Genomic DNA, 18,805 nt, shown 5'->3' with positions numbered 1-18,805 from the left:
AAGGGTGGGCCGTGGGTGAGTTAAGTTTTTTTTTTTTTTTTTTTTTTTTAAATAGAAAAAATAAAATAAAACAATTATTGCAGAGAGTTAATAGTGGGAGATAAAAATGAGGATCGTGGGATAATTTCTTTTTAATTTTCTTAATAAAAATCTACTTTACAATTGTCGTATTTACCCTTGTGATTTAATTTATTCTCAAAGTTTTTTAATCTATTAGGGTTAAATCTGTCAAAAATTTCAGTTTTGGCTAACAAAACCTCTTCTCTGAATTATCAATTGCCTTAATGGATAATTATAGGCCATTTCGATTTGACCTCCAAAGGATTCCAATGCCTATAGGGAAAGCCTTTCTCGATATGATTTCCAAGCATTCCTAGAGGTAGGGGTGGGCATAAACCGAACCGAAGGTCCAAAACCGGCCGAACCGGCCCGAAAAACCGGCTTGGGGACCGAACCGGATGAAATAAGGGGGAAAAAATGACTTGACCGAACCGGACCGGATTTCTCCGGTTTGGAAGCGGGTTTAGTGAGTAAACCGGCCGAAAAAAACCGAACCGATCCGAATAATTAATATTTATTTAAATTAATATTTTTATTTATATTAATATTATTTTGATAGTTGTTGAATTCTAATTGGTGGAAATCAAGTTGCACATACTTCTCGTTACACCTGATTTCTCTCATAGAAGCAAACCTTAAGTCAAGCCACTCAGCCCCTCATTTCGACTCTGCCTCCCTCATCTCTCTCAACAGAGGACATGGCCCAACTAATCCAATCAACACACTACAGCTTAATGATAATGTTGCCGGCTTGGATGAAAAGAGAACAAGAGAATTCTATAATGAGAATAGGTTATTTGACTCTCATTTAATGAACATATTATACGAAAGCCGAACACAACCGAAACCGATCCGCACCGCACCGGAAAACGGTGTAACCGAAGTAAGCGGTGTGGCTTTTGAAAATGCGGTTGCGGTTTTGAATATTGCACAACCGAATGAAGCGGTTTGGTTGCGGTTTTGGCCTAACACCGATCCGCACCGAACCGCGCCCACCCCTACCTAGAGGCGTTAGGAACTTTGAGCCCAAATCCTTTAGAAGCAGGAGAGAATGTTGATGTTGACGGGGAAATGTATCAAAGTTTCATGCGAGCTTGCAAGACAAATGATCTTTACCATAATTCGCATTAGTCTGATAGCAATTATGGCAAATCTTTACCATAATTCGTTAGATTTATTGATTTAATATCAAGCTAATTACTCTAAAGATTTTCAATATTTAGAAAAGTCACAAATCGTCAATGAAAAAAAAAATAGAGACAAAAATTGATCAACTCGCAAAGTATTGAGAGCCGTTGGATTATTTTAAGGTGCAGGAAACAACGCAAACAATAATTAATTTAACGACTCTCTCCTTCGAATCACTATAGAACTTTTAGTCAAAATTTGTTTCACTAAACCACCTAGTGTGGTAAGGTTGGTCGAGCGGCCTAGCATTTAATCACCATGTCTAGCGTTCGACTCCCAACTCCCACCAGTTTGTGGCCAACAAGTTTGTGAAGCTTTCGAGTTCGTGCGCCTGCTGCGGGGAGTTGGTCTGAGTTTGTTGGGATACCCTGGTGGACATTTGTCCGAATACTGACTGGGTGAGTGTTTTACTAACAGAGGTAACTTGCTACCTCACCCATGGAATAAAATTAATAAATAAAATAAAATAAAAAAATAAAAAATAAAAAAGAGAAGAGAGAGATTGTTTCACACTTTTTGCTCCTTCCCATTCCCGTGCATGTCACTATAATTTGCTAGATGAGAGAGCCCAACAAGGAAGGCCCAAATACAAACAAAGCGTATGGGGAATTGGCCACCGTAAGTAACTCCTCTTACTCTTCCTCCGCCGTGGTGGGAGGACCTGGCAGGCCATCGTTGCTAAGAACGGAAACCAAGGATGGTGGTGGGTCTGTTGAACCACCTTTGGCAGAGCGGAAGCATGTGCAGCTCTGGCCACCCACCAAGCCCAATCAATCTCAGTGGTAAGAATCCAAGCATCAAAATTTCTCACTCTCTCTGCTCTGTAAGCAATATTGTGTTCAATAGAGTGTTGCAGATATATATAAGACATATAATTGTGTTGGTGATAGTCTCTTCATTGTTTTCCATACTGATTTCTCTACTTAGTGAGATGAAAGGGCCTAAAGTAACGAGCTTTCCCTTTGCCTCCCCAAAATGAATATGCCATGCATCATCATCTTGTTTTTTTATAGGCTCAGTTTGAGATGTAAATTTAAATAGGATCCAGATTCTGAACCCTTTGTTGCTTGGATCATCCAGGATATGCCCTATATGTCAAGATGGGTGACAAGAGTGACTAGAAAAGCGTAATCATTTCATTAGCAGCATATACTTTTGCTTCTTCATGTGTAAACGTAAAGCCATAGAGATGATAATAATTGTATTGACTTGTGAGTGATATCCAATGGTTTTCTATTTGGTCCTTTTCTTATGTTAGCATCAACTGTTTAAAGACGGCCAATTCTTGTTGGCTCATATCTTCTGATGAGAAGGAGGACAAGTTGTTTTGTAATGATTCGCGAATAGAATCTAGACAAAGCCTTGTTTGAACTCAACTTTGTTTAAGGTTTGTACCAGGCCTCTCTAATGTTTCAAACATTTTTTTTTCTTCCCTTTCAGGGTAGATAAGCATATCTCTATCTCTATATATAAAGCGAAGCGCCTGTTACTGTTCATTGTTTGGTCAAATTTTCGAACTTCCCAAACTGCCGATGGTGTGGGTGAGGTGGCAGACAGCAAGGAGGGTTAGGAATGTAAATGCAGAGAGAATGGTGAGGTGGAAGATCATGGAGAGAGCAAGAGAAGAGACGGACGTCTGGCTTCTGCCGACACCAGAAGCGAACAAGGGAGAAAGCAAAAAAACAGAAGGAAAGAAAAGAAGAAGAAGAAGAAGAAGAGGGAGACGGGAAGAAATTTACTGTTGTTCAAGTCAGCACGGGTGCATGATGGTCGATTTGAACAGAAATCGAGTAAACTGATCATCCCAGGTACTCTACCATGGCTTTTAATTTATTTCATTTATTCTTTGTCAGTCTCTCAGCCTCTCCACTATCTGGGATCAGTTTATATCCATAAAAAACCAATCTCAGATAAAGCAGTATAAATCACCGGCCGTTTTGATCTTTACCTGTTGAAGAGCCAATCCAAGTAGTCAGATTCCAGTATATTTCAGTTATAATTTCTTACTAATTAAGGTTGTTTCAAGAAGTTCCCAGCTCTTGCTTATTTCAAATGCCATCTACCATATCCGATTACTCATGTTTATTTCATTCTGTTTATTGGGCTGCTGAATTTCAAGTTTGCTATGATTCAGTCTATAAGATACAAGCAAGGATGTGGTTAATTTAGTATAGAATTGGAATTGCGTGTTGCATTAGTTTATAGTTGCGTTTGCTATTGACTTCGTGTAAATAACAGCAACATTTAGATATATCATTAGATTTATCCTTAAGCTTGAAGTGATTTTTGGCTCTCTGTATTGTTGTTTTTAACTTTTCCTTTGGGTATATGATATATCTCTATTTTGCTATTGGTGGCTGTTAACTCAATTTTTTTTATTTAATCTGGGTTTATTGTTGGACCATTAGGTGCCTTTTTTGTTTGCCTTTTTAATAATATGAATCAGCTTTTGCATAAAAAGGGGATCTTTTGATTTTGTTCATATTTTTGGTTTACAGCTTTTTGATTAATCATGTTTCTGACCTTCTTCTTAAAGTTCCTGCAAATTAAACAGCCCTTTTTCCCTATCAGTTTTCATTTTGTTCTGTTGCAGTTATAATGCAATTTAAAGTGAAGATTTTAACCTACTTTATATTTGGTAACTTTTTATTTCTTCTGAAATTTCAGATTCTGATGCTGTAGAAGCTTTCACCTTTGTGTAGAATCGGCAACAAGATGGAGCTATTACGACAAAAGTAAGCTCTTGGTTAGATTATACCCACAATTGTGCATTCGACCAACTGCGAGTTGTCAAAGTAAGCGACATTTCCGGCATGACAGCTGAACTAGCACTCTATCAGGTTTCTGCTTTTAAATTCAGTTGTGCTTGAGAAGATGATTGCTGATGATTGGTTTGATACCTTACTTGATGCAAAAACTTCTCTGTTACATAAACTTTTTTGACAATTTAATATTGGGATCTCTTCTATTGTCCAAAATCATGACCAGTTTTTTACTTTATGTTTTAGAAGGGTAGGTAGGATGCACAAGTGAACGCAGAAAAAAATGAAACCTTTGATGAGTTTTTGTTAAATTAGTTTATCTTCTATTTGCAGAAACAACAATGCATACATTCAAGATTATGACATGAAAATCAGTTGGTAATATACTGTGTTAATTAGGGTACTGCGATCAGTTATCAAAGAGAATTGAATTTTGCTTCCTCATCTCCTATAATTTTAAAGCATCTATTTGAGCTGCTTAGTGCAGTGTTATTTCTTTGTTATTGACAGGTGATGTCTTCTGTGGAGTTGGTCCAATAGCTATCTCTGCAGCATAGATTGTAGGACGAGTTTATGCTGCTAAATATCTGCAAGGAAATAGTGGTCTCAACAAACTCGATAGGAAGATTAAGGTATGAAAGCAATTATTGCAGTAACATATAATCACAATGCTTTTTTCTATTTTTGATTTAGAGAGGAATCAGGGGAATTTAGAAGTGGAATACTACATAACTGTTATTTATCTGGAAGAGAGATTATGTGAATATCAAAGCACAGCTAAAGTAAAACCCCTTTAGGTGTATCAAGGTCAAAACTTAAAACACCTTTATCTAACCAAAATGGATTACAAAGGCTAAAGTAAAAACACACTATTAATTATGGTAGTGCTTTTGAATTGAATTATAAATATGTTTTATTACACATTCCCATGAAATAGGTTCAGTTTATCATTTCCTCATGTTATTGATAAATGATATTTAGCTCTCTACTGTTTCATTACAACAGCATCCATTTGAGAAATTCTTTGATAATAGTGACCGACTTTTGCCTTACTAATTTGCAATGATCTCTTCAGGTATATGCAAGATTATCTTCCCTGTCAGTGCTTCTACTCCTACTGGATTGTAAATGAAAGAATATCTCCATTTGTAAATGAAAGATCAGTTTGTGTTTTCACTTCCATTTGTAATATCTTCTGTATATACAATAAAATCCATTTTCATTTACATGATTTGTTAAATAATCATAATAAATCAAACATAACTTAATCGCCGCATGCGCGTGCAGGAAGGCTAGTAGTGCATAATGCATGAATTAGGCATTTCAAAGAGTTCCATTTGTAGCTTTAGTGGGTTCTGAATGGCAAAACTCAGGACCACAAATTAAGCATCTTAATGACACTTGTTTGAGCTGAGTAGGTTTAGGTGTGTATGTATATTGCTGAAATTAAGATGCTTTTAACATACATAAGTGTATATGGAAGTATTGGCTGTTGAAAGCTTTCGTATCCTTGCTGCTTACTATGTTATTTCTCTTAGGCTTCTGTTTCGCTATCGTATTTCTTTCAGTTTGATAGGTTGATCCCTTTCTAGACAGCCTGATTTTTCTTTTGGTTAGTTGATAAGGTCAAATGTTTGTGTATAAACTTGTTTAGGTGTGTACTTGTATTGAAATGTGTCTGATTATGTATCATCCGTATCTTATTCTGGATTTTCCCCCTATAATATATAGATGCAGATGGAGTGTCAGATAACCATGCACATCAGGAAAAGAGTTGGCAGCTCCTCAAGTCAACCTAGCGATGCAACTCTTTTTTTAGAACCCGCTTCTCTACCTCTAATATATGCTGTTTACAACACAAGTTCTAGTATACAATCCGAGTTATTGTCAAGTGATCTCTGCAAGATGACCTCAAATCTCTCATAAGCAATGGGGATGAGTTCCAGTTGGGAACAGTACCGAAAGTAGATGGATTTCACAGCTTGGAAAGCATAGTGAGGATAGAGGCAGCTAAAGCTAGAATGTATCAGAGTAAGGCAGATTGAGCTTGGAGAGGGGTAGAAGATTCAGGCAAACATGGAGAAAGTGGAGGAAGAGTAGGTGGAAAGTTTTCCAAATAGTGTTTGCAAGGGTGAGAGAGGAAAAGTGAGGGAAGAAACTAGAGGAGCTAAAAATATTAGAAGGTTCACATTGAGATCATTACAACATGAAGACTATGCAAGCTGAGATTACTGGCTTGTTGGAGAAAATGGAAGGTAGGTGGGATAGTGGCATCATTTCTATCAGGTATTCTTCTTTCTGCTGTAGTACGCTATATAACAATATTACATGATTATTGTACAGTTTTGTCGTGCATTCTTACCCTAGAAAAAGCTGCAACACTATGCATACTAAGCAGGAAACAATCAAATGCAAACCGACATTGATAGGAAATAGGATACAAGTTTATCAGATCTATGTCAAAACAAGAAACCTATGAAATAGGATATCACAAGTACATCACATCTGTGTCAAAACAAAAGTAGTCATCTAGGAAATAGGATATCACAAGTTCATCAGATCTGTATCTCAGAAATACATTGATAGGAACTAGGAATATATGGAATAGGAAATATTATCTCTTCATAGGTGGTCAAGAGACTCAACTCATCCATCCATTCTCGTGAGTCTGCTTGCACCTCCTGGGAAATTTTCTTTTAGTATCCTTACTGTAGAGCTGAACCAAGACTCTCCATTACAGTGGAGGGAATGCAAACTCTAATCTGTGAGAAAACCACATTGATAGGAAATAGGATGTCAGAAGTTTATCAGATGAGTTCTATGCAATAGACTATAGCATATCTCCATTGCAGCCGAGGGTATAGAAACTCAGATCTGTGTGAAGACCCCACTTACAGGAAATAGGAAATCTAGGAGTTAGGTATTACAAGTTTATCAGATGAATTCTAGGGAATAGGCAATAGAATGTCTTCGTAGGTGGTAAAGAGACCCAATTTGTCTACCCATTCTCTTGAGTCCACTTGCACATTCTGGGATGTGGTCCTTTTATTAGCCATATTGTAGAAATGAATTTGAAGGATCTCCATTGCAGAGGTATTAGGAGACGGCCAAGTCAGAAAACGGTCATCAATGGGATTGGAGAGAGGAGCAATCACGTCATCATCTGACTCCATTTGGATGGTCTCCGGTTTCCAATCCTTACCAAGGTCATCTTCTGAAGTCCACAACACTGTCTCAGTGGTGAAACCAACCAATGCTAGTCGTCCCCCAAGGTTCATTAGTCGCCCACAAGACTCATCTGAGGGAATCTGAACTGATGTTGTAGAGAATATTTCTTTCTCGACATCAAATGATAGAATCAGTTTTGCAGAGTGATTCAGCCAGTGAATGCTGCCTATGTGCTGCACGCATAAATCTTCCTGCACACACACTTGGCTCTCCAAAACCAAAGGTAAGTTCTCCACCTTCAATTCTCTCCAGTTTCTTCCATTCACAGTCCATTGATCACTCTCCCTTACTGTTAGTATCTTGAAACTGCAGTCCTGGTTGCCCTTCCAATGAAAAGCCAAAACCCTGTAGATGTCACTATGCGGGCTATAGCCTAGGCAATATGTAGTAGAACTTATGTTGGAGTAGGATGCATGTCGAGAGTGAGTAGGGGGGATAACCAATGATGTTTTGCTTGCAGGATAATATAGTGATACATGGTCTTGGTGCGAGTTCCATTTGAAGCTCCTGGAGTACAGAATCAAGCCCCTAGCTGATTGTCCCCTGTAGTGATCACTGATCAGTGCAGGACTCCTCCTGATGGACCAACTCACCAGTGAAGTTCCGGGTCAAATCAAATGTGGTGAGATTAATAGCCCTGGTGGAGGCAGCTGCTGCCTCTGTTGGTTCAATTGGCAGAGAGTAAAATGTCTGACTTGAGGCAGTCCATGTGCTGAAGAGAATGAATATTGAGTGTCTTCTACTGCTACGCAATGCTTCATGTTCTGCTTGGAAGGGACCGAATTTTATTAAAAAACCATTTACTTGCCATCTGAAAGACGAGGAGGGACTCCGATGAGCACTTGATCATGACATGGTGCAATGCGTTGTGAGATGCAGGTGTAGCTATTAAAGCTTCTCGAGTTTCCTCCTCCCCTGCAGCTAGAACTTCTGAACTCTAGAAAAGTAGGAACCTTCTTTCAATCTCATTTCTGCTGGAATTTTGTCCAAAAATCATAAAGCCAGTTTATTTTACACATTTGAATCATCTCATATGCTCATAAACCCTGGTTGAGATGTTGACAGGAAGCAATATATTCTCTTCAAATTATACCAGCACAAGACCATGCAAGGTTCTTTGCCTCTTTGGCATCACAAGATTTAGGACAAAGCAAATCAATGTAAGGTGCGAAATCAGGCTCAAGAACTTAATCATAAATAAACTTCATGCTCGAAAAAAGTTCTGGGTCTTGTACTCTTGTTTAATAGTTTATACCTTGGAGCCTCCAGGGTCCCCAGGCGATAGAATACATTGGAACAGCAATAACAATTTGCATTTCAACAAAGAAACGATATGATAATCATAGAAATTTACCCGAGAGAAATCCTAAAAGTAAAGAAAAATACAAAAATCCATGACAAACTGTAAAACAATATAAGCAAATCATTAAGAAATAACTATCACAGCAAAACAGAGGAGGGTCCGACCCGAATGGGAAGGAGCTGAGACGAATAGACGAAACTCGGGTCTCATTCCATATTTGATGACAGATGGGTTACTTGAGCGTTCTTGATTTGGAATGGTTGGTTCTTGGAGTCTGCAACTGCGTTCTTGGCCGTCACAGTCGTCGGCGAGCGAGAGAACGGGTCGGACTTGGTTTCTTGGCGGAGGGTTTAGGAGAGCAATGTAGATTGTAGAGCAGGAAGAAGATTGTTTCTGTGGGTTTTTGGCGGAGAGTTTAGGAAAGCAATTAATGTAGAGCAGAGAGAGGTTTGTTTCTATGGGTTTTGTGTGTTTTGGCGAGGGGTTTAGGAGAGCAATGTAGAGCAGGGAGAGGTTTCTTTTTGTGGGTTTTGGCGGAGGGTTGAAGCTAGAGAGAGAGAGAGAGAGAGGCAGTAAGGTGGTCTCAGTCAGCTACTTAATTTGGAAATGACAAGGTGAGTTTGAAACGCAAACTGGCCGGGCGGTGAGATCATATATTCTCTCACTCTCTTGCTGCAATAATTTTGGGGCAAGGCTAAAAGCTGGCTACTCTCTCATGCTGGTCGTGGTCGTCACACGTGCCTGATTCGAAACCCTCGGAACCCGCCTGCTTCTCACACTCTTCTCGTCTCTCTGGTAATATCGCTGGAGAGTTATGTGTAATGTGAGTACGGACGACGGCCCAATTGTTCCAATTTCCTACTTGAAACAGGAAATGGAAACATTGATTTGATTTGATTATAATCAAGATCAAGCTACATTACTGACCCAAAAAAAGATCAAGCTACGTTGCTGCAGGCCATGTATTCATCAAGCGTCAAATAAAGAATGCATCATATTGTTCTATGTGGAACCTCGCAGATTTAAATTAGAGTGGGAATGGAATGGTACAAAATTATGCAAACTTATTCAATTTATCAAATAGAACCATTATGTAAATAATTGGAATGACAGTAACGGCCGTTTCAACATTCATAACTTTATTATAGTGTATAAATATAGATATAATAGTTTTCGAACTGCTTGGTGGATATATATCCACCCCTAAAAACTAAAGACACTTACAGTTCCCTTAATAATTAGGAAACACGTAGCAAATATAGATAAATGATGTTCAACAACAAGAAATTATAGCAATTTTTCTATTTACTCCATGACCTTCTTCATTATCTCTTCCATCCCGTAGTGATTTCAAAATTGGAACCTTTCATTACTATACCACTACAAAGATCATGTATTCAAAAATGAACCAAATCGTGAGAATACGTTGCGGGATGAGAAAGAGAATGAAAGAAGGTTAGAAGGAGAATGTTTCTTGGACTGACACCACCTCAAGGTTTATCTTAATCTTTTCGGTGGGTAAACTAGCAATAGAATCGAAGGCATGCCTAAACAAGTTAATTTGTTGATCCGTACAGCCAGGCATAAGTCGGTAACAGTCACATACACACTTTTATTCTGTTTGCAAGTGTTTCGATCCAATTTGTATGCTACACTTAAGCAAGAACGTTAAAACTGCTATTAAACCGATTTGTAATCACTCATCGTAAAGCCCTTGTCAACATAATATTTCACAATATTAATAACTTATTTCTCACAAAAAAAAAAAAACAATATTAATAACTTTGGAGTTGAATTGGCTCTTTCTAAATACAAAATAAGTTAAAAATGAAAAAAGAAAGAAATACAAGTTGATGGAAATCAGAGAATCATAAAATATCGATAAGATCATTAGGTTAATCACATATGTCAGAGAGAAAAAGGAAAACAAATCTCACAATTTTTTACTCCAAATCCTTTTAATTTAGTTGTTGGATTATGGCTTAATGACAGTGGCGATAATCCCAGCAGGATCCATACGGCATGTTTGTCAAATTAATGAATAAAAAACCTACTAAATTATTGCTAACCCCACTTAGTAATTTCCGGACTACAATCATGCATTGTTTTGCGCTAAAAAGAAATAACGTAAATGGTAGAGCCAATCTAGTCAAGGCTCAAAACAGAAATGTTATTTTAAATTGATTGTTTTTTTTTCCTAGATTGATAAAGTTATAGATGAAGTTTTCAAAATGATTGGTGATTGATTGTTCACAAAGAAAACAATTTTAGCCACAAAAAACGCGTTACGTTACGACTTACGAGGAATAATTATTTTTCAATTTCGAAGTCTCACGTGTTAATAGTGAGGTCAACAGAAATAAAACCACATAGCCAATCAAATTGGTCCGTTAACCACCAATACGTGGCGATGGTTCAAAACTGGCCGATAAAACATTCGACTTACCAATCACCAATACATAAATTTCTCAGTAAACACCTGCCATATATTTTTGATTCATACGCTATAACATCAAAAACACTCGGAAACCTCATATTCGGACAACGTGACAAGTTCGACCCAACCAATATATCCATTAAAGTGGCGAAAAAGGATGGTGAAAAAAGAAGAAAAAAGATTAGAGATACGTTCATATCCAAAAGTGACACCACACTTGACAAAGTGTAGTGGGTGACAGCGTAGAGGGTGGTGCAAAAGTAGAAATACGTATTGGGCGGGGGAGATGAGAATTGAAGAGAGAATTTAAACCGTCCGCGGGGGATTAGGAAAAGAAAAATCAAATCTCACACGTAAAAATCGTTGCCAACTGTTGCTGTTTTTCTGGTTCCTCTCAGCTCTTCTTCTGTACCCAAATGTTTCCATAATACCCCGAACATCTCACCACAATGGGAAAACCCAAAAGAAAGTTATGACCTCGATAATCTTCCCTAATTCAAATCCCAAATTGTTTACAAAAACCCTAAAAACTCTCCCCCCCCAATTCAATGATCATAATATCTAAATAGACTCTACCGCAACATATAAAGGAATCTACCCAATTTCTCCGAGAAGGCTCTTGCTGTTTTCGATTTCTCTCTGTGTGTGTGGAGAAATTGAAGCTTGATCCAAATGGGTTTGCTGTTGCTGTTGCTGTTGCTGTTGCTGTCACAGTGTGGGGCTGTGCAGCCCCAGAGCGAGGACCAGCCAGCCATGGAAGATATCCTGAAAAGCTTGACGTCCAAACTACCGGCCAAGTGGAAGTCCGGCACCGATTGCTGCACCTGGGGCGGAGTCTCGTGCGACAATAGCAACAGGGTAACCGGCCTCGTCATCAAGGAGTTAAATCTGACGGGTACACTCAGTCCGTCGGTTCGAAACCTCACGTCGTTGCAGAATCTGCAATTTATGCGGAACAAACTCACGGGAGGCTTCCCGAGTCTCAAAGGCCTCGGTTCGCTCCAGCAGCTTTACGGCAACGAGAACGGCTTCACTTCTTTTCCGGCGGGTGATTTCTTCTCCGGCCTTTCTTCCCTTCGGCAAATCTTCATCGGTCAGAATCCCTTCTCCCCGTGGCAGATTCCGGAGAGCATCAAAGACGCCTCGAGCCTGACGACATTTTTAGCCGGTGGAGCCAACATTACAGGTAGAATCCCGGATTACTTTAACTCCACCTATATGCCGAGTTTGACAGACTTGGATTTGGATTCGAATCAGCTCCAAGGCGGGTTGCCTTGGAGTTTCGCTGGTTCCATTATCAAGACACTTAGGTTGGAGAACAATGAGCTTAGCGGCACTCTTGATGTGTTACAGAACATGACCGAGCTGAATGAAGTTCATTTAAATAGGAATAAGTTCACAGGTCCTTTGCCAGATTTTTCCAACTTCAACAACTTAACATTCTTTGACGTGAGGGATAATCAGCTCACTGGTGTTATTCCTTCTTCATTGCTGAATCAACCCTCCCTAGCCAATGTTACGTTGAGCAACAATTTGTTTCAGGGCCCCAAGCCCAAGTTCAAGAGTGGTGTTGGGTTGGATATGGATATAGGGAATATGTTTTGCAATCCTAATGTCGGTCAAGATTGCGATCCCCGTGTTGATATATTGCTTTCGATTGCCAGAGACATGGGCTACCCTACTACGTTTGCACAAAATTGGATGGGGAATGATCCTTGTGCTGCCAATGGTGGTTCTTGGCTTGGCTTGACATGTTCAGGAGGGAACATTACCAGAATCAACTTTGGTAAAAGGGGCCTGGCAGGTACAATATCCTCTAACTTTTCCTTGCTTACATCGTTGACAGATTTGAGACTCAATGATAATGTCTTGACTGGGACTATACCTGTGGAGCTTACGAAACTTCCAAACCTTAAGAATGTAGATTTCTCAAACAATAGACTCTATGGTAAAATACCACAGTTTCAAGATGGTGTTGTTGTGAAATTAGAGGGAAACCCTGACATAGGTAAGGACCAGCCTAGCACACCTACGGGTCCGGGTCAGCCTAGCACACCTCCGGCTCCGGGTCCTAATGGTGGAGGTGACAAGAAATCCCAGACTGGTGTGATTATTGGGGTTGTTGTCGGATGTATTGTTGGATTGGTTCTAGTTGGGGTTCTCGTCTTTTGTATGGTGAAGAAAAAACAGAGGCGTTCTGGTAAAGTGCAAAGTCCAAACTCGTTGGTTATACACCCTCGTCATTCTGGTGATCAAAATGCTGTCAAAATTTCAGTTGCTAATAGGTTAAATAGCAGTGGAAATGAGTCTTACAATAGTCCCCCAAATAATGGACCTAATGACATCCATGTTGAGGCTGGAAATATGATCATTTCTATCCAAGTTTTGAGGAGTGTGACCAATAACTTCAATGAAGATAAGATATTGGGAAAAGGTGGGTTTGGAACTGTGTATGGAGGAGAATTGCATGATGGAACAAAAATTGCAGTGAAGAGAATGGAATCTGGTGTGGTAGCTGAGAAAGGCCTGCATGAGTTCAAGTCTGAGATTGCAGTTCTTACTAAGGTCCGACATCGTCACTTAGTGGGACTTCTTGGATATTGTTTGGATGGGAATGAGAGGCTTCTTGTCTATGAGCACATGCCGCAGGGGACTCTTAGTAGACATTTGTTCAACTGGAAAGAAGAAGGGCTGGAGCCACTTGAATGGACTAGAAGACTGACCATTGCCTTGGATGTTGCGAGAGGGGTTGAATACCTGCACGGTTTGGCCAACGAAATTTTCATTCATAGAGACCTTAAGCCTTCTAATATATTACTTGGAGATGATATGCGGGCAAAAGTGGCAGACTTTGGATTGGTTCGTCTTGCTCCAGCAGGGAAAGCCTCTATAGAGACGAGACTAGCAGGAACTTTTGGTTATTTGGCTCCAGAATATGCAGGTAAACTTCTTTTACTCACTATTCTTTTCAGATTAGAGTGTACTGTTTTCTCTATGACGGTTGGTATCTCTGTAAATTATATGAACAGGGCAAGTATGAGATTATATCTCACTGATGTGGTTAAGGAAACTGGCATAGTTTAATCACCTTACGAGATAAGTGACCATCACAGGGTGAAAAATATACTTTTGTCCTGAAACTATAATGACAGTAGGACAGAATTTGACCATATAGAACTTTGGTGTTCTGATCAGCCAAGTACACGTAGGACTAAATTGATATAACTGGAGTTTGCACGTACTAAACTTCATAACTCTGTACATTGCAGTATGCACATTCTGAGATAATGATAATTGGGGCATGCTAGGAATGTACTATGTTGTTCAAATTTAGGAATGTGAAGAAATACAAAAAGAGACTGAATTAACCTTGGATTTATTGTATCTGTGCACAAATACTGACATTTTCCTTTGCTTCTGCCATTTGATTAAACTTGCACATCTCTTGTAACATCTTTTATTGAATTGACAACATTTTGTCTTGGACAAATGCCATAACTCACCTCTGGACTTTTTTAGTTTTTTTACCCTTTCTTCATTCTAATAACCTCACAGCAGTTATGCATAATGTTTGTTGTACCTGTTTCCTTGTATTGACAATTAATCATGATATTTTTATGGTATCAGCAACCGGACGGATGACACTCAAGGTAGATGTGTACAGCTTTGGTGTAATATTAATGGAGTTGATCACTGGTAGAAAGGCAATTGACGAAAGCCAGCCTGAGGAGAGTTGTCACCTAGTGACATGGTTTCGTAGAAAGCTCATTAAAACAGATGCACTCCCTGAGATTGTTGATCCAACCATTGATGTCAATGAGGAAACTCTTTCTAGTATAAGCACGGTGGCTGAGCTTGCCGGTCATTGCAGCGCAAGGGAGCCGTACCAAAGGCCTGACATGGGTCATGCAGTCAATGTACTTTCATCACTTGTTGAGCAGTGGAAACCCTCTAAACAAGAAGATTTTGATGACATGGATGCAATCAACTTTGATGTGCCACTAAAAGAAGCAGTAAAGAGGTGGCAGGCTGCTGAGGGCAAAAGCAACATCGATGACTCTTCATCTTCGTCAATATTTCCTAGCGGGGATACTACCCAGACCAGCATACCTAACCGGCCTTCTGGATTTGCTGAGTCTTTTACATCATCAGATGGGCGGTAAAGACATTGAAAGTTACCTTGTGGCTTGTGGTGTTGTTTTTTTCCTTCTGCTCCATGTTTGCTCTTGTGCTTTCCTGATCTGACGGGGGATACATTTTTTTCCCATCTTTTGAGTCAGAGTAGTTTAGATTAGGGATAATGTTAGTGATTGTTGTTTTAGCCATGTCGGACGTGTTTCGTTACAAGGAGTCGAGGAATACTTATTCTGGGAATCTGGTAGTCTTATGTGTCAATGGTGAGGCCAACAGAATGGCTATACCTCTTTTGAGTGTGAAATACATCCCATAAAATATGAGAAACTGTGCTAGCCAAGTAGCTAGACAACCGCACAAACCAACCAAATTTTGTTCTACCACAAACATGTGATGGTTCGAAACTAACTAATAAAATTTTTGACGTTACCAATCACCATTTTTGAAAAAAAAAAAAATCCTTTAGAGATCCGGTGACCAAAAAGTAAAATCTGTTAATATAGGAAAGACATGTACGTATACGTACTGGGCAGGGAACCCTAATCAAAAGTTAAAACGTCCGCGGGGATCAGGAAAGAATCAAAACCATAATCCCATGCGCAAATCGTTGAGTTTTTTTTTCTGATTATTTTCCAAAACAAGCATACCAAAATCTAAAACGCATTCAAAGCACTAGAACCACCCCATCTCCAGAATTAAAACCCACTACTTATCACAATTCCTTTCCCCTCCTCTATGTCCGCCGCTTCGAACTTCTTCTCAAATCAAACCCTAAATAGTTGAAACACATAAACCCTAGACCCTAGACACGACTCCACACTTCCCATTCCCCCATATCATAAAAGCTTTTGCTTTTTGTACTCTGTAGCTGTTTTCAATCTCTGGTTTTCTTGGCAAAAAAAATCTAAGGTGGCCCAAATTACATAAACCCCACACCCTATATATACTCTATGCCCTAGACACGACTCCAAATGGGTTTCTGGGGTTGTGCATGTCTTCGTTTTGCTGTCACTGTCCGCACCTGTGCATTCCCAGTCCCAAAAGCTCAGCGAGGACCAGCCAGCCATGGAAGCTATTCTCGAAAACATCAAACCAAAACCACCCACTAATTGGTCGTCTGGCTCTGATTGCTGTACCTGGGGCGACGTAACGTGCGAAAATGGCAAGGTGGTCACCATCATGATCCAAGATCAACATCTCTCCGGCTCTCTCCATCCAGACATCAATAAGCTGACTTCTTTGCAGCGTCTGCACATTATGCGCAACAATCTCACCGGACCCTTCCCAACCCTACAAGGCTTGGCAGAGCTTGAGGAGATTTATGCCAACCAGAACAGCTTCACTTATTTTCCAGTAGATGATTTCTTCTCCGGCCTCGATTCCCTTCAAGAATTCCACGTCGACTACAACCCCTTCCAGGGGTGGCAGATTCCGGATAGCACTAAGTTTGCCTCCAAGCTGACCAGTTTCACAGCTAGTGGTGCAAACATTTCAGGAAAGATCCCGGAATTCTTTGACAGCAACAATATGCCTAGTTTGGTTACCTTGGAGTTGGCTTATAATAATCTCGAAGGTGAATTGCCTGCCAGTTTTTCCGGTTCCGGGATTCAGTCCCTTTTGTTGAACAACAACAATAAGCTCAATGGGACTATCTCTGTGTTACAGAACATGACCAGCTTGACTCGAGTTTGGCTACATGGTAATCAATTCACGGGTCCAGCAATTTGCAAAACCTCAGTTTGATTCAGAATGTCAGCTTGTCCAGCAATTTTCTTCAAGGACCTATGCCCAATTTCATCGGTGGTGCTATTAAGCAAGTGGACGTGACATCTAATAACTTTTGCACCAATGATGCTGGTACTAAATGCAATCCCCGCGTGACTATATTGCTCTCCATTGCCAAAGACATAGGTTACCCTACTGTGTTTGCAGAGAATTGGATAGGGAATGATCCTTGTGGTGGTAGTACTCATTGGACTGATCTAACATGTTCAGGAAAAGATGACATCACAGTTCTCAATTTTCCCAACATGGGTCTGACGGGTACGATTTCTTCCAATTTTTCATTGCTTACATCGTTGAATAGATTGATACTTAGAGATAATAGTCTAACCGGTACTATACCCCAAGAGCTCACAAATTTGCACAACCTTGAAGAAATAGATCTCTCAAACAATCAACTTTATGGTACAGTACCTAGCTTTCGAGAAAATGTGGTGGTTAAGTTAGGAGGAAACCCAGACATAGGTAAGGACCATCCTAGTGGCCCTACTAATGGTGGAGGTAGCAAGAAATCCACGACTGGTGTGATTGTTGGGGTTGCTATGGGATGTGCCTTCTAGTTGGTTTTCTTGCTTTTACTTTGCTTAAGAGAAAAAATAGTCGTTATGGTAAAGTGCAAAGTCCAAATTCATTGGTTATACGTACATCCTCGTCACTCTGGTGATCAAAATGCTGTCAAAATTACTGTTGCTAACAGGGTTAATGGCATTGGAAGTGAAAATCACAGTAACCGCGGACCTACTGATATTCAAGATGAGGCTGGAAATATGATAATATCAATCCAAGTTTTGAGGAGTGTGACCAATAACTTCAATGAAGATAAGATATTGGGAAAAGGTGGGTTTGGAACTGTGTATGAAGGAGAATTGCATGATGGAACGAAAATTGCAGTGAAGAGAATGGAATCCGGAGTGGTAGCTGAGAAAGGCCTGCATGAGTTCAAGTCTGAGATTGCAGTTCTTACTAAGGTACGACATCGCCACTTGGTGGGACTTCTTGGATATTGTTTGGATGGGAATGAGAGGCTTCTTGTCTATGAGCACATGCCGCAGGGGACGCTTAGTAGACATTTGTTCAACTGGAAAGAAGAAGGGCTGGAGCCACTTGAATGGACTAGAAGACTAACCATTGCCTTGGATGTTGCGAGGGGTGTTCAATACGTGCATGGTTTGGCCAACGAAATCTTCATTCATAGAGACCTTAAACCTTCAAATATTTTACTTGGAGATGATATGCGGGCGAAAGTGGCAGATTTTGGATTGGTTTGTCTTGCTCCAGCAGGGAAAGCCTCTATTGAGATTTGAGACAAGGCTAGCAGGAACTTTTGGCTATTTGGCTCCAGAATATGCAGGTAAATTACTTTTATTCACTGTTCAAACTGTTTTCTCTGTGATGTATGATTGGCTATTCCTGTAAATTATATTGGTCAATGAACAAGGCCAGTATAACATTATATCTTACTAATTGTGCTCTAGAGAACCTGGCATAGTTTCACCACTTTAGAAGATCGATCAGTATTCATTACAGGGTGAAAATTGTAGCTTCATCTTGAATATGTGAGGGCATTGGGAATCATAAAACTTCAGTATTCCGATCAACCAGGACTACTTTAAATTAATTGCACGTCGATCGTCAGACATACTAAAATTCCTAACAGTGCGCACATTCAATATGAGACAATAATAGTTTTGGCATGTTAAGAATGCACAATGTGAAGAACTTTGATCAGGAATGTGAAGAATACAGAGAATGATTGATGAGGATTGTATGTGTAGCTGGCTAAACTTGGAAACCAAACAGCTCGTTATATTGTTTTCTATAGGACACTTTCCTTTCCTGCCGCCGTTTGATTAAACTTGAATGTATTCCATGTGTATCTAACATTGAATTTTCTATCTGTGTACTAAACAA

At 39.7% G+C, this 18,805-nt stretch overlaps 1 protein-coding gene, 1 long non-coding RNA gene and 1 pseudogene across 12 annotated transcripts; all 3 read left to right on the top strand.

Annotated features, from left to right (window-relative positions):
• Positions 1-1,806: 1,806 nt before the first annotated feature.
• Positions 1,807-8,265, top strand: LOC133708777 (uncharacterized). 11 transcript variants are annotated; one of them, XR_009846044.1, is made up of 7 exons: positions 1,808-2,030; positions 2,689-3,056; positions 3,916-4,088; positions 4,344-4,388; positions 4,521-6,296; positions 7,102-7,461; positions 7,699-8,265. It is a non-coding gene; the product is annotated as an uncharacterized LOC133708777 (long non-coding RNA). The 11 variants fall into 11 exon arrangements; XR_009846045.1 differs by lacking the exon at positions 4,344-4,388 and having other exon boundaries at positions 1,809-2,030; positions 4,521-4,642; positions 5,086-6,296; XR_009846042.1 differs by having other exon boundaries at positions 1,811-2,030; positions 3,916-4,388; positions 4,521-4,642; positions 5,742-6,296.
• Positions 8,266-11,311: 3,046 nt separating this feature from the next.
• On the top strand, positions 11,312-15,352 carry LOC133712782 (receptor protein kinase TMK1-like). Its single transcript, XM_062138890.1, has 2 exons — positions 11,312-13,919; positions 14,606-15,352. Exons 1-2 carry the CDS (start codon positions 11,651-11,653, stop codon positions 15,139-15,141), a joined length of 2,805 nt encoding a protein of 934 aa, XP_061994874.1. The 5' UTR covers positions 11,312-11,650; the 3' UTR covers positions 15,142-15,352.
• An 825-nt stretch (positions 15,353-16,177) lies between these two features.
• The window catches only part of LOC133712783 (receptor protein kinase TMK1-like), a 138,741-nt pseudogene continuing 136,113 nt past the window's right edge, over positions 16,178-18,805 (top strand).

This window comes from Rosa rugosa, chromosome 5 (assembly GCF_958449725.1).
Source record: "Rosa rugosa chromosome 5, drRosRugo1.1, whole genome shotgun sequence".
Taxonomy (NCBI): domain Eukaryota; kingdom Viridiplantae; phylum Streptophyta; class Magnoliopsida; order Rosales; family Rosaceae; genus Rosa; species Rosa rugosa.
Note: the sequence above shows the minus strand (reverse complement) of the source record. Positions and strands in the feature narration are given on the sequence as shown.

Excerpts from the sequence above, each read along its gene's own strand:
- LOC133712782 (XM_062138890.1), top strand. The coding sequence starts at position 11,651 with ATGGGTTTGCTGTTGCTGTTGCTGTTGCTGTTGCTGTCACAGTGTGGG. Across the intron at positions 13,920-14,605 it reads TTTGGCTCCAGAATATGCAG|CAACCGGACGGATGACACTC; the intron begins GTAAACTTCTTT and ends TTATGGTATCAG.